At 36.4% G+C, this 15954-nt stretch overlaps 1 protein-coding gene across 1 annotated transcript in view; it reads left to right on the top strand.

The window, feature by feature from the left end:
• Window positions 1-15954, top strand: part of TMEM135 (transmembrane protein 135) — a 2670197-nt gene that overhangs the window by 2589043 nt on the left and 65200 nt on the right. Inside the window, exon 13 of the mRNA XM_044071311.1 lies at window positions 6701-6799. Coding sequence (XP_043927246.1) covers window positions 6701-6799 — 99 coding nt within the window. The remainder of the gene's footprint in view (window positions 1-6700; window positions 6800-15954) is intronic.

A 15954-nucleotide genomic window follows, 5' to 3' on the forward strand; every position in this document is an offset into this window, starting at 1 on the left:
ATTTAAACTGTGGTTAAAAATAAAAAAAAAAACAGACTCACAGCATTGCAGAAAACACTTCATCCTTCGTACATTTATACACCAAAATGAAATCAGCCCTTAACTGTCTATAAACTATTAAATAAAGTGATTAATTTGTTAAGTCACTTTACATATGATAAGGATTCGCATCCAGCTATATGTTTGGTAAACATTCTTTTAGCATAATCCAGCAGCGTCTATATTACCTTATTGTATGATTAAAATAGCGAACGCTATTTCATTGTACCGATAATGTTTAAACCACAAAATATCGAACATACGGAACAGCGAATTTTTTCCCAGGGGAAAAATTCACTGCTCTGCAAAAAAAAAAAAAAAACTTAAACATTTCGACAGTATTGGATCGACTAAATAGCTTTCGCAATTTAGTCCATTCGATACACTAATATAGACCTATCCAGCACATAAAAATATCAACAATATTCTATCATAGGCAGAAAATAGCTTTACCATAACAACCCTGTCCCTAGATGTAAAGGTCCTAAATATATTCTTTACTAGTCCATAACATTTACTAACAACACGTCTCACATGAGAGTCAAAAGAAAAAGATGAATCAGCAGTTGCACTAAAATCCTTAACTTGTTTAACTCAGAGGTGATTAAAAGTCTCTAAAGCACATTGATAACTGTTATTAATAACACCAAAACAAACAACCAAACAATTTATTATTGAATTTAAAATCCGTATTTTGTACCCATGTAGTTAACTTATCCAGATAATTTTGTAAACACTGATCTACTGTATTTATTATTGTAGCTCTAACCTTTAAGTTTCCAGCAGATTTACTCAAATTTGTTTAGATGTCTGACAGTCACTTATAAGCAACCCAAACAACAGAGGTACAAAAACTGACTCCTTGGGATCACCACATTTAGTGGACATGCATTTTGAGGATTTGAACTTACTTCTACTTTTCCAAACTACCAGCCAATTTTATAGCACATCACTGTACAAAAACATTCATACCTGACCTACTCAATGTATCACTGAAAACAGAATTTGGAACTGAATCAGAAGCCTTAGGGAGATCTAAATGAACCATGTTTATAGTTAAGCCTTTATCTGTCACAGTTATTATATATTCATAAAAATTAACCAAATTAGGTAGACTGGTTCTTCAAGGTATGAACCATGATGATCTATATCACTAGAGAAACTAAAAATATGCTTAAATGATGAACCCCGTGCCCTCTCAAAACACATCCCCAGGATACATGTCAAATTAGTTACTCTATAATCACCAGTAGTGTTAAGTGTTTAAGTATTGGCACAACAGTGGTTTCCTTCCAAATTTTGAAACCAAACCTGCTGTTAACATTTTATAAAACAGATAAACCAAATAAAGGGTAGAAACAATTACTTATACCTCTTAAAGAAGTACCCATTCAATCCTGCTGGTATGAAACTAAAAAAGCAATAGTGTCTGATAAAAGGAACTACTACTGCCACCTTCAACAAGCCCACCAGAAAAATACACAAACATTCTGGCAAGGCATAAATAACCTTCTACACCCAGGACACTCTTGCACTCCCACTCCCTCTGGCTCTAATCATAATAACCCTACCCAAATAGCCAACTCATTTAACACTTTCTTTACAGAAACTGTTAAATCCCTGGCCAACCAACTATTTCCTAACACCACATGCTCTAACACAGCCACGATCAATAACTCTCTCCTATTTCATTTTCAACCAGTTCCCACGTCCCTTGTCTGTAAACTTATCCACCAGCTTAAACCCGCCACACTCTCTGCAGATCAACTACCTGCAGAATACCTGCAAAAATCAGCTAAAGAAATTGCTTACCCCATATCCATCCTCATAAATAGAACAATAACTGAAGGATACATCCCATCCATCTGGAAAGTCTCCCACATGATCCCCCTGCACAAAGGCGGGACTTCCAAGGACCTTTCCAACTACAGGCCCATAGCCATATTATCCCCTGTTGCAAAGATAATGGAGAAATGTATTCACAGGCAACTTTTAACCCATCTACTTGAAAAAAATCTACTATCCAACTGTCAACATGGTTTTAGACCATTTCATAGCACCACCTCTGCTCTTTTATCCTTTTCTGACCATATTAATAGAAATTGTAATAATGACACCCTATCCTCAGCCCTCTTTATTGATCTGTTGAAAGCTTTTGACATGGTCAACCATCACCTCCTCATAAACACTCTTAGAAACCTGTCATTGGATGATCTTGTTATTCAGTGGTTCCAGTCCTACTTAAATAATAGAAAACAAACTGTACTATGGGCAAAAACCTTATCTTGCCACCTTCCAGTTACCCTAGGAGTCCCACAGGGATCCATACTGGGACCTTTAATTTTCTCCATCTTTACTAATGACCTCCACTCTGTTATCCCACAAGCCACCTGCATCCAATACGCACATGACTCTACACTTATATGCTCTGCCACTTCCCCATCAGAACTTCAATCCCTAACCCAAAAGACCTTTAATACAGCTGACAATTGGCTCCTGCATAGATATCTTATCTTAAACCCAAAGAAAACAAAAATGCTAACCTCCCCATTTAACTTTACCATAACCTCTAGTAATGGAACCATTATATGTCCTGATACTACCACTAAACTACTCGGGGTTCTAATTGATAACAACCTCTCTTATGAGCCTCACATCAATAACACTATAAAAATAGTTAATAAGAAATTAGGTTCCCTTTATAGGATCAAACCCTTTCTGACTCCATTAGCCAGAATTACCATTGCCCGCACCCATCTTATATCTACTGTGCTTTATGCCTCTCCCATCTATACCAAATTATGTAAAAGTGCTCTGAATAAGCTGACTACCTCGTACAACAATATTGCCAGATTTGCTGCAGGGTCCTCCTATAGAACTCATCATTGTATCAATTTGAATCAACTAGACTGGCTTGAATTGCCAAACCTAATATTATTCAATCAAATAATTGTAACCCACAAGATCCTGTACCACCCACAAAATGCTCCTATACTCACTTCCTTTGTCACCCCCTATAATAATCTCAAAATCCTTCGCTCATCTAACAAACTACTAGTACAAATATCTAAATCTAATAACTCAGCAGGGGACAACTCTGTTCAGTAATTCAGTGGGTAAAACCTGGAACAGTCTCCCCAATCACCTAACCTCACTATCATCAGTTAACCTATTTAAAAGTAAACTTAAACCTTACCTCAAATCACACTGGCTATGCCCCTGTGCTAACCCAGATTAAACAACTTCCTCTTCCATCATAACATAATTTTTATCACTTATCTTATTGAGGGCATATACTTATGTATATAGTGTCTGTCTTATCAACTAAACCAGCCTACTTTTTTAGGCCTTGTGTGTAAATTTTACAGTATGAGTGTGTTCAAGTATTCCTTATAAAGTACATTCTCTACATTTATCATTTTTTGACATGTTTTGTGTGACTTTCTAATTAATAGTTCAAATGTCTTTTGCAAATTTCATTGTCCTTATGTATTGGTTGTTTAACATGTAGAGCTTTTCTCTCCGGGCCTGTACTGAAAATGGAAATGTATCCAGTTGGACTAGCCCGGTCAACAAATGTAAAATAAAATAAAAATAAAATCCATCTGGCCCAGTTGATGAGTTCTTTTTAATAATCTAGAGAGAGTTTTATATGTTCTTTCATCAATAGTAGGCAACTACCTGCTAAATTTGGTAGAAGATGAAAATCTGGGTGTATATCACTTCATCAAACATGCTATTTATCAAATCCCTATTCGTCAAAATCACTTTGGTGAAAGCTCAATTCAACGGACAATTGTTTAACTGAATTTTCCCACAGGGAAAGAAACTAGTGGGCCCGGTTGCAACCATACCAAACACTACTAAATTTTAAATTCATCAAAGTGGGGGGATTCACCCCCACACCCCACCAATGTGGGGTCTGTCCCCTCTAACTAAACAGACCAACTCCAAGATCGCACTACAGTGGAGAAAAGGGCAAATTATCGATGATGGCCAACTACTTGCTTTCCCTGTGAGAAAATTCGCTGAAACGATCATTAGTTGAATTGAGTTTTGCTAAAGTGAGTTCAACAAATAAGGATTCGATAAATATTGTGTTCAATGAAGTGATATAGACCCAAAAATCTATGGCATTTGTAGAGGATCTACTAAAAAAATCAACAAACAAACCCGCCAAAGTCTCAAAGTCAGTTATATACCTAGAATCATCTTTCAATACCAGATGTGAGGCATCATCCAAACCATGGCCTCATAAGTGTTTAAATAAGTCCTTTTTGTTATCCAGTACACTGGTAACCAACTTTATTTCAAAGACAATCCTATGTTCATTAACTAGTCTTATAGAATATTTCTTATAGTTGTTATAAACACACATATCTGTCACTGTTGGGTGAACCCTGAAGTGCTTAAATAATTTCCTCTTTTTCCTTCTAACTGATTTAAGTTTCCTACTCCACCATGGAAATCTAAAATTCTTCCTTCCTGTAGAAATAATTGTTGGGGCAAAATGTTCAGTCATACTGTTTATGTAACTATAAAAAATATCCCAGTTTTTACATATAGTCTTGCCTTTCATCTCAGAATTCCAACCCTATCATAAGATTTCAGTTTTAATAGCTGCAAGATCTGATCACTAGATTTTTACCTGCACCCTTTCATTAACTGTTGGTAAATTAAATTCCATAATTAAAAAGACAACCCACAAATGGGCAGTTTCCCAACTCTGGAGTTGCAGTATAGTATTTAGATTTTAGTTTATTAAGGATCTAGACTGCATCCAGTACCTTACTTCTGCTAGTATTCTTTGTTACAGTCTGTATCTCCAAGAGATACTCTCACTTAAGATCTTATTTTCCAGTTTTCTTGATGATAAAGGTATATAACAATCAAAACTAGGAGCATTTAAATCACCAGCAATAATCATAGTTTTTCCTCAACACTAGTATTTCTTTGTTGTCTCAACATTTTCATATCTGACCTACTCAGTGTATAAGTTAAAACAGAATGCTGAACTAAATCAAAGCCCAGATGCACATAAACCACATCTGTGGTTAGGCCTTTATCCTACATATTCATTATATAGTCATAAAAATTAAATATTGATGATTGTCTTCACTGTGTTTCATGGTATATCCAATGCTGTGGAAATGTTTTTGTACCCTTCTCCTGACTGATACCTTTCAACAATGAGATCCCTTTGATGCTTTGTAAGCTCTGTGCGAACCATGGCTTTTGCTGTAGTAGGCAACTGAGTAAATATCAGGAAAATCCTACTAGGACAGCTGAACTTTACTTGGGGTTAATCAGTCTCTTTAATTGATGGCAGGTGTGTACCCAAGAACACTGAATGTTGTAATTAAATCAAAAGATGGTTCAGCAACGTATTAGTTTAAGGGTGTGCACACTTATGCAACGAGCTTATTGTACATTTTTTATTTTTTATATTATATATTATATATTCTTGGAATGAAAGCAGGCTTTAGCATTCCCACCACCATTAATTCTCCATATACTAGGTCACAAGTCAAAACTGAATCACTAATGGTGGAGCTATATATCGTATCTTTGTACAAGCAAATTAGACTTATTTCCACATTATTTATTTCATATATTTAGGAGAACTTCCGTACAGCTTGATTTGCCTCTGTCTCATTTTTTCTTCTTGGTTTCTTTTTAAAAATGTCACTGCTGTTACTGAAACCTAACTGATCAACAAAATGTAGTAAACAAATGCATTTAATGTATCGTTTTCATTTCTTAGAACATTTACTAAAGCAGTATTTTTAAATACATGTGCTTACAGCTCTGCTTCATCTTACTGAAGCTCCACTTCATGGAACTTCATAACAATGAAACAAAGTTGCCGAAGATGTAGTTTCATGAACACCCGGATCACTGTAAAATAACTGGGAAACAAACCATTTGTCCAGCAACACTTCAGCAACAAACCAAAGCAAATCAAACCCACCCAAATGGGGGCTTCACCCCCCCAACCCCATTGTGGGGGCTGCTCTCCCCTACCCCCCCAACTAAATATATCAATTCCGAGATCACATTATAATGGAGAAAAGGGCAAAGTTCACCATGGTGGCCAAGTGATTTGTTTCCTGGAGTTACTTTACAGTGATGGGTGTTTGTGAAACTATATCTTCAGCAACTTCGTCTGTTCATCATGAAGTTTAACAAAGTCAGATTTTAGTAAGTAGAAGTAGATCTGTACTTACACATATACCTGTTCTTTCCCAGTAGCAGATCTTATAGGTTCATAGGGAAGTACTAGGTTAGCTGACCTTGCAGACCATTTTCCCTGTTTGTGGTCAAATTAACCTTTCCCGTTTGGTTAGAGATTAGCTTTACCCAGCCCATGGTTGATAGTTATATATTGCCCATAATGAGAATAACTGGATCATACCACAGATGGTTTGAGGGATGAGATTTGATATTCGATTCTTAATATTAAGATAACTTATCTTTGATTATCTTTGAATTTATTATTATAATACAGACATTAATTTGCTGTAACTGTATAACAACAGATTCAATATTCTGCAGTATATCTGAAAATAAAACTTATTTCATTTTATACTAATTTGACTTGTACTTTGAATGTTTTGTATGATGACTGCTAATAATGTTTGTTTTTTCTTGTTATTTGCAGACCATGTACTTCAAGGGCATTGATGCAGGAAAATGTCCTTACATTCCTCAGGCAGACACCATTATCTATGCTGTCTCTACAGCCATCTGCTTTCAAGCAGTATGTATAAGTTTATCTTTTTCTAGTGAAAATGTGCATGAGAGAGTTATTTAAGCATTAGGTGATGCCTTACTTCTAAAGGCAATAGTATTGTAATGGTATTTCTAAGACTGCATCATTTTTCACAGTAAATGGTATTTGCAGTCACAAATTATACATTGTCTGCATTACACAACAACATGATCTTTAAACTCGCCTTCTTTGGAAGTGGCAGATAAAGCACACTTTGATATATTCATTTAATTTAGTTACTAATGAATGTAAATTTCATTCATAGTTGAAAGAAACATGCCATATGTATACTAGTATGCATAGTTAGCAAACCTCTAAACTGTCCAGAATTTCAGAGAATGTTAATATTTTTGATTTATGTTTTTGTGATTATCTGGGAAGATTTTCTGGCAAATCAGTGAAGACGGAAATTAATAAATAATGACAAACATTTTAATTTCAGACTTCATATTCTTCAGAAAATGCATGCTAACACCAAATGTATTATTCTAGCAACTTTCTAAGTTTATAAGAACAATTTTTTAAATCTCTCACCATTTTTGGGCCTTTGATCCCCCCCCCCCCCCACACACACACACACACACATTATTTTTGACATTGTCCAACTTTCTTATGCTTAACAGTTGAGAGGTATGCCATTGTTAGGTGTCAGTGAATCCTGCAGCCGTGAATCATCCATGTCTGTGTGAGGGCCTCACTAATGTGGCTGCTACAGCTTAAAGAAAAAAAAGACAACCTGATCATTCTCTGACTGCCTGCTGAAACAAGATTGTGTTATACGAGGGCAGTTGGAGGAGAATGAATGAATGAATGAATGAATGAATGAATGAATGAATGAATGATTTGAGCCCTCTCCTTACTGGGAAACTAATAAAGATCTGGATCTTCAGGGACAGTTCTTCTCTCACAGTTGTTGTGTCTTTCGGCTTTTCCCAGTTAGGGGTTGCCACAGCGGAACTCCGGTCCGCTAATGATTGGCAGTAGATTTTTACATGCCGAGTTGCCAGCCACAACCTTCAACGAAGGTACGCCCATTCACGCATGTCTCCACACAGAAGACGCTCTAGCTGAGAATCGAACAGGACAACATCTTAGTGTGAGGTGACAATGCTACCGCAGCACCACCACCGCAGTGACAGTTCTTCTCTCACAGTGATTTTCTTAAATATGTCAGGGCATCAGATAAATGTGTGGACGATGGTAGCAGTACAGACACTGACAGTAGATGCAATTCTTTTTATTTCGTATAGTCTTCAGAGTTGGAGATGGGACAGTTTTTAAACAATCCTCTTTCACTTAAAAAGTTAATAGAATGACAAGTTTTGCTTTTGCATGCAAGTTCTGGGTAATAAGAAGTGTGAAACTAGTATGTAGCATTACTGACTGTAATCTTCACTTCTCAACATATTGCAAGAAAAATAAAATATATGAGGGATAGAGCAAAAATGTGAAAAAAATAATGGATGCTCTTCCAAATCAATTATGTTTGAGAGAATACTGATCAACTGTCCCTGATTTTGGTTCAAAATTTTGCCCCCACACACACACACACACACACACACAAAAGCTGCTGACTTAGAGAAAAAAGGAGCTGCATTACATGTAAAAAATAATGACAATCGTTAGAGTTATAGACTTCTTTTACTTCAGAAGACGGATGTTAATTCCCATTCTCTTATGCTTGTTTTTTATTGCTGCTTTATTGATGCATGTCATACAAGCATATTGCAGTCCTCATGCATAGTACAGTCTTACACTTAACTCCTAGCACCTGACCTAATAGTCAAAAAACTATGTCTAACTTACTACTTTCTTCTTGCCGTTTTACTTTAAACACCAGGTGAAGCCTAGAAGTAGGCATTACATGCAAGGGTGTAGCCAGGCATACTCTTTGTACTCTACTGAGTACATTTTTTTCTGAGTACCTCTCAACCTGTTAATGCAAAAATCTGGACAAAGCTTGACAAAATGGGGGTACAAATACGGACATATTTTAAATATTGTAGAGATAAACTGTTCGCTGACAAACAGGATAAACACCCAGTGCTGCCAAGTAAACTTGAATAAAAATAACAAAACCAGAGGGAGCAACTGGGCTGAAACAGAGTCACAAGATAAATGCAAGAACAAAATCCTCAGGTTAAAATCCAACTTTAATTCCACTGCAGGTCAGATAAGCGCTTTCACTCATTCATTTGAGCTTCTTCAGATCACATAACAAAGACCTTCAAAACACATAGGCTACATTTATACAATTGATGCATCTCCTAATGGCCTATCAAAAGCTGCTTCATGTTTATATATTCATGAGATACTTTCCACATAAAAGCTATATACATAAAAACATATAGACATACTAAGATATATAAAACAGATATAAAACTTTTCATGAAAACTCAAAAATGCTCTAAAATATGCAGTGAAAAGATATATATTACAAATAATATATGTATATGTATATCTGTCATATATAATAAAAAACATATATATTTCTTCATTTATTGTAAAATCTGCGAACATTCCTCCGTTTATTTAACATGGGTTTAATGGAGGCTCTCTCATTGAGGCCTGAACCCTTATCTGCTCTCAATCTGACTATCCACATACTCTCCTTACTCTCGGTATGGTTCCTAATGTCACCTCCTCGTATATCAGGTCTAATGTTCTCAAGAGCTCTAAACAAAAAGTAATGCTCGGGACTTGCTTGAACTACATGCTTAGCTAAAGCATTATGGGGTGAAGCTTTCCTAATGTGGTAAAGATGTTCTCTTATTCTGTCTTTAAAGCGACGGTTGGTCTTACCAACATAAAATGCGTCACATGTTTGGCACACTGCTAGATAGACTATGTGAATAGTGTCACAGGTAGCTTCAGCACGTATGCTGAAGTTGATATGCGTGTCTGGATGTTCAAAAAATGGACTGGGGTCAAGAGAATTACAATAGTTACAATGTCCACATGGTTTGGTATGTTCAGGTGACATTGATCGTTCATCCCTTTTGGAATAACATAACATTCTCCTTAAATTCAATTTGTTCCTATATAAAAAAGAGGGTTTAGTCCCCACAAGTTTGCCAATGGTGTCATCAAAAACATCATTAGAGGCCAGGGGATGAGAACATCTCGGCTTAATGCCACAGAAGAAGGTTTCTTAATGGAAGTGAGTGACCTCAAAACAAGATTAGAGGAACGTGGTTATAGCTCACATGAGATTGAGTCTAACCTCTTCGATGTCAATGAATTGAGATTGACCAGAGCAGCACCTTATTTCGGACCAGTTATTGAAGATGGTCCCATTATAATGAGTAATGGTAGGGATGATAGATCAGCTCATGTAAAGATCTCTATACCATATAGCACTGATTGTCCTGCGATTAAGAATATTATTATGAAACACTGGCCTATCCTTTGTACTGATGACACCATTGGCAAACTTGTGGGGACTAAACCCTCTTTTTTATATAATAGATAATTTTAGGGGAGTAGCTGAACGGCTGGGAGGGGCAGCATTTTGAGAGGTACGTGCACATTTAAGGGATAGATGGGGTGGTAGCACTAAGAACTTGTGAGTACAAAACAGAAATTGCTTGCTACACCCCTGATTACATGCCACATATAAGATCATACTTCACATAGTGAACAGTGAAGGAAACAAATATTTTTATCATTCTCTTATTCATATTTCAATTTTTCTCCGTCTTGCTTCTTTCTTTTTTAATCAGGAAACATCTTTATTGAATTATCATTTATGACACAGGCAATCATGCATTTATATAAATTAAAATAACCCATAATGGCATATTTTCAATTGTGACATTATAAATCACTTATAATCTTCTATATAGTCATTGTCAGGCAAACATTACATAGCTTATTCAATTACTGCCTTCCCTTAAATCTCATGCCTCCTCCAAAACATTATTCTGCATGTATTGTTCTCACAGTTTCCATTTTTTATGTAATTTGTTCCTACCCTTTTCTAAAGATCCCACTTCCAATTATTTTATTAATTCACAAGTTCTAGTATGGTAGGTTTAGACTTTGATTTACATTTTCTAGTAATTGCTACTTTGGCAGCCACCAGAATTAAACTCAGCAAGGCCTAACTATATCTAGGCAATTCTGATTCTGTATCACAGCTCAAAAAATCATTTCCTCAGTTACACCAGTTTGCTCACGCAGTGTATCCTGCTTCTTTATGTTGACTGTCTTTTCCCCTAAGCATCTTCATCTCACAATACTCCCTCCTACTCCTCCCGTCTGTTCTCTTTTCCTTGATTTGCGGCATTTGCCCTAATTATTTCTGGATTTGTCCCTGATTCTGGAGTTGCGGCCTGTAGATGACAGGTTTGGGTGTACATGACAGTTACTGATAGAAGCATGGTAAAAATGGTTTAGTATGTAGCCATTAGTTCTTTGTTTCTTTGCAATCACACTTAGGATCATAGGAGATTACTAGGCTATGGACCCAGAGGTCATTTTAAGACTAGCCATTTCATCCCAATGTAATATCATAGAAATGCTAGTCAGTTCCCAAGATTGCTGGGGGGGGGGGTGGCAATGTGTGTCTGTGTAAATGAATAAACAGAATATAGCTATGGGGGGGCAGTGTAAATGTCTAGAGGAGCAAGTTGAAGGTGCTTTTACATCTTTCACTTTTTCATACTTATACAACAAACGTTTGTGCTGAAAGTGGCTATCTCTTTTGGAAAAGAAACAGCTGGACAACTTATGAAAACATCTGTGATCATAAGACTAGCTTCTGTATATGTGCCTAAGCACCTTATGGGGGGATTCCAGTTGGTTGCACTGCATATGCCTTACAGGAATGCAGTCATTACTTGTTTTATACATGTGCACACAGAGAGAGGCACATGCATGCTCACACACGCGCACACACACACACACACACACACACACATATATGTGTGCGTGTATGTTCTTTAAATAGGTAATAAGAAGGGAATGGACCAGACATCATTCTAGCGCTGCAATATTTCAGGTCTACTTTAGGCGGGAAAGGGAGCTGATTGCACTATTTTGTTGACTCCTACTTCTTGCAGGTGTCCCTCTCGCCATCTTAGCTCAGGAATGGGGGAGGAATGAATACTGTCAACTGTCTTCTTACTTTGGCAGAATATCCCTGATTTTGCTGTATATTTTTGCCCTGTCAGCTGTAAACTTTTTTTTTTTATTTTACGTTAAATCGTTAAGGATTATAGTCAGTCAGTAATGTCAAACACTAGTGTTTCATGCTTCTTCTTGTTCAGGAAATGCATATTAATCTAAAACCTGTTCTATTTACTGTTTAATTGAATTACTGTAATATTTAAAAACTGTCCATGATTTAGGAACTTTGTCCTCCCATTAATTTTGCTTTGTCTAGAATTCTTGAGTGAGGAAGGTTTTTGTTATTTTACACATAATAAGCGGTACATTGTAGTGAATCGTATTAATTCATCAAAAGTACTTTTTTATGTAGGAAGAAGCAGTGAGTGACCACTCTGTAAACTGCTTAGAAGAAGCTGATAGTAAAGGTTCCACATTTTGTCCATTTGTTCCTCATTGTAAGAAGTAATTGTTGGATATTTTTGGGGACAGAAAGTTGGGTTGATAGTAATTCTAATGCATTATTGTGTGGCCTTTATTTTATTTTTATGAAAGTTATACATCTGAGATTTGCTTGGGCTGTCTGTAGAGGAAACCAGCTAACTGCTACCGTTTACTTATTAAACTGGCCTTGCTGGATCAATGTATTTTGTGTAAAGCAAATTGGAATACTTTAATGTGTAACTACTGTTTGTGTGGAACTTAAGTGAAATGCATTGTACAGCCATCATTTTTATTTGTAGACTTATGGGTGATTGAAACATTGGTGGATGACTGGCTATAGGTGAAAAATGTAATGTTGTGGTTGCTTTCACTGCATTATGTTATATTACGTGATATGGCAGTACGCTTTTTAGAATTTTTTTCCCTTTTACTTCACTGTGAAATTACAGTGGTGTTGGTATATTTAATTTAGCAACTGTGGTGGTGGAGCCTCCCACATGGGAGTGAAAGGTAGATTTTTAATGATTTTGAATTGCTGGCTTTGATGTTTATTTTTTGGAAATTGGTGATTTGATGGATGGTGATGAGTCAATCATAGATAAATCTTTTTTGTTATTATTTGGCTCCTTACTGAAATATTGGCACACATGTTCCCCACAGCTCCTAAACTTATGTATACCAACTCTGAGATTGCCATACCTCATAGAAGATGGAATATACCAGGAAATGGCCATTTCTGCCCAGCCTTGGTATGTAAGTGTGTTTTTTTTCTTTTGGCCATTAAGTCTCCATATTATGGGATTCGCTAAAGTGAATCTCAACATTTTAAATGGTTGCCCTATTGGACATCTGAAGCATACACAGATGTAGCTGTAACTGCTGGGTGGGGGTTCTCTGCAGATGAAAGCAACTGACTCTTTTGTCATTTGCTTAGTTTAAGCAGTAACTAATTTGGCTTTGCAGGACAAGTGTGAAGTAAGATGAAATACTTTACAATGATTACTGGGTGTTTGTATAAAACAAGCATGGCTTAATGTGACCTTTGTTACTATTTTTAACCATAATCAGACCTGCATCTATGCAGTTGTAAATAAGTTTTCTTCTAAGAATCTGTGTATTACTTGCTATTAATGTTCTTCCTCAGAAATATGTACTAGTTGTATTTTTATGATTAATTGATCTGTGTTCTTATGGAGCTTTTCTCTCTTGGCCTCCTCTGAAAAGAATTCTGTTTTTGGGAGAGTCAGTTTCCTAGTCAACAAATGCAACATAAAATAAAAATTAAAGTAAAATAAAGTTTTGTATTTATTTTATAATTAGTGTACAATGTAAAGTTATTTCTTTCTTTCTTTATTTCTTTATTTATTTGCTTTTGTTAACCAGGAAAGTCCACTGGGCTGAAATGAGCCCATTTTCAGTGGAGGCCAGGGGAGACAAGCTCCAAAAAAAAACAATGTACATAATTAGGAGATTATTTAGAGAGTTAGTAACACCATTTAACAATATACAAGAGTAATAACAGCATTTAACAATATACAATAAAATAATATAGGAGTCAGAAGTGACACAGTAACATAGTCAATGTTTAGCAACATTTATGGAAGACTCGGGTGCTTGGCAGGTATTCAATAGATCAGACAGATAATGATAAAAGTGGCTGTAACTTATGGGTACAGAGGCCACTGTGAAAAAAAGTGACTTATCCTGCTGCTGTCTGATCACTGTTAAACAACAATCACTGATTGTAACTTATAAACCAGGGTGTGGCATCTAAGTCCAAGGAAGTTATTGTTCTATTGTATTCAGTATTCTTCAGACCTGTCATTGAGTACAGTGCCCTGTTTGGTATGTACCTAACCAGGCATATCCAACAATTGGAACGTCCACAGAGTTTCCTGAATAAATGAATACAAGACGTAAGTAAAATGCCCTATGCAGACTTTTCCAAGGCCCTATCCCTGTATTCTGTCTCCTACAGGCTTTTGAGGGGAGATCTATGCCTGGCAGAAAGGGCATTGTCAAACCCCACTCTGATAGATTTCCTGCATATCACCAAAAACAAGTCTCACCAGAATTACCTATTCTAAAGACTTAAACACTGCCTGTGATATAAATAGGTTCTGCTGGAGAGATAGGTATGTATCCCAGAGACTACCACATCTATGGAACAGGCCCCCCATCCATGTGAAGTAGAGTTCCTCCCTAACCCAATTCAAGTGCAACCTGGACAATTTGATGGGAAACCAGAAATTCATCCCTGGTTTGGCACCTATGTCTCTAATGGACAGAGGTAACCTGTAATGGTTCATCTCCGAACCCCATGCTTACACTTATCAAGGATATCAGAACCTGTCAAAGATTTGGGATGCATAGCTAGGCTTAAAAAGGCCCTTGTAGTCATAAGTCAAACAATATTGTTGGAGACTCACTCTAACTATATATCCAAACTCTGGAATACCATTCCTCTTTGTCTGAAAATGGCAAACAACCTGACAAGCTTTGCAATCCAGATTAAGCTATATCTAAACAACTGCTGGCTATGTTCATGCTGTACCGCAGGTTGACTGACCAACTGTTAACACATTAATGTTATCTCAGACACTCTAGAATCTTTCTTACACTAGAGCAACTCCAGTATGGTGCTTGCAGGTCTATGCTCAACTATTGAAATAGGAATAATTCGAATGGCTAAATGTCAAACTGGAAACAGTGAAACAGACATTTAGTGAACACCACCAACTTCTTCTTCTTCTTTCAGCTTTTTCCCAGTTAGGGGTAGCCACAGCAGATCACCTGTCTGCTCATAATTTTCAGTGGAGTTTTACGGTGTCGAGTTGCCAGCCCAGCACCCAACCTTCCACAGAAGGCGCACACACTCACACCTAGGGCCAATTTAGAGTAAACAATCCACCTACCTTGAAAATAAATTCATCAAATGAGCATAGCTGGTCAACAACCAGGAAGTAAAGTTATGAATAAGGTAACCGAAAGGAAACCTGTTAAATTTGCCCTGTTCCCACAGTATTGTGATCTTGGAGTTGGTATATATAGTTAGGGGGAGTGGGGGGGGGCGCATCTTGGTTGCTTGTGTTCATGATATTGGCCAACTGTGGCCATTTGATGACTTTATTTTCAAATATATGCAGTTGTAAATCTGTATATTTTTTGCTTTTCCTTCCAGGCCTCCTCTGAAAAGGGGTCTGTTTCTGTGACAGCCATTATTTCCTAGTCAAAAAATGCAACATAAAATAGAAATTAAAGTAAAAATAAAGTTTTGTATTTATTTTATTAGTAGTAGTATATACAAATGTATTTTAACACCTTTATTAAATTATTAAGACATAGGCACACATACATTAACAGAAAACAAACCATATTAACATTTTTCCCATTTATTTACATTTACATCTTACATGTTTTCTTTCTTTGCAATTTTTATCAGTCCAATATTACATAAATTGTTCAATTCCGGCCTTAAACCTCACTCATTTTCCTACTTCTGAACATTATTCTGCATGTATTCACCCCACAGATTCCATTTACTCTCTGCAATTTGTTCCTTCCCTTTTCTAATGATCCCTTTTCCAGTT

This window comes from Protopterus annectens, chromosome 5.part0 (assembly GCF_019279795.1).
Source record: "Protopterus annectens isolate FY-2018-M chromosome 5.part0, PAN1.0, whole genome shotgun sequence".
Lineage (NCBI taxonomy): Eukaryota > Metazoa > Chordata > Ceratodontiformes > Protopteridae > Protopterus > Protopterus annectens.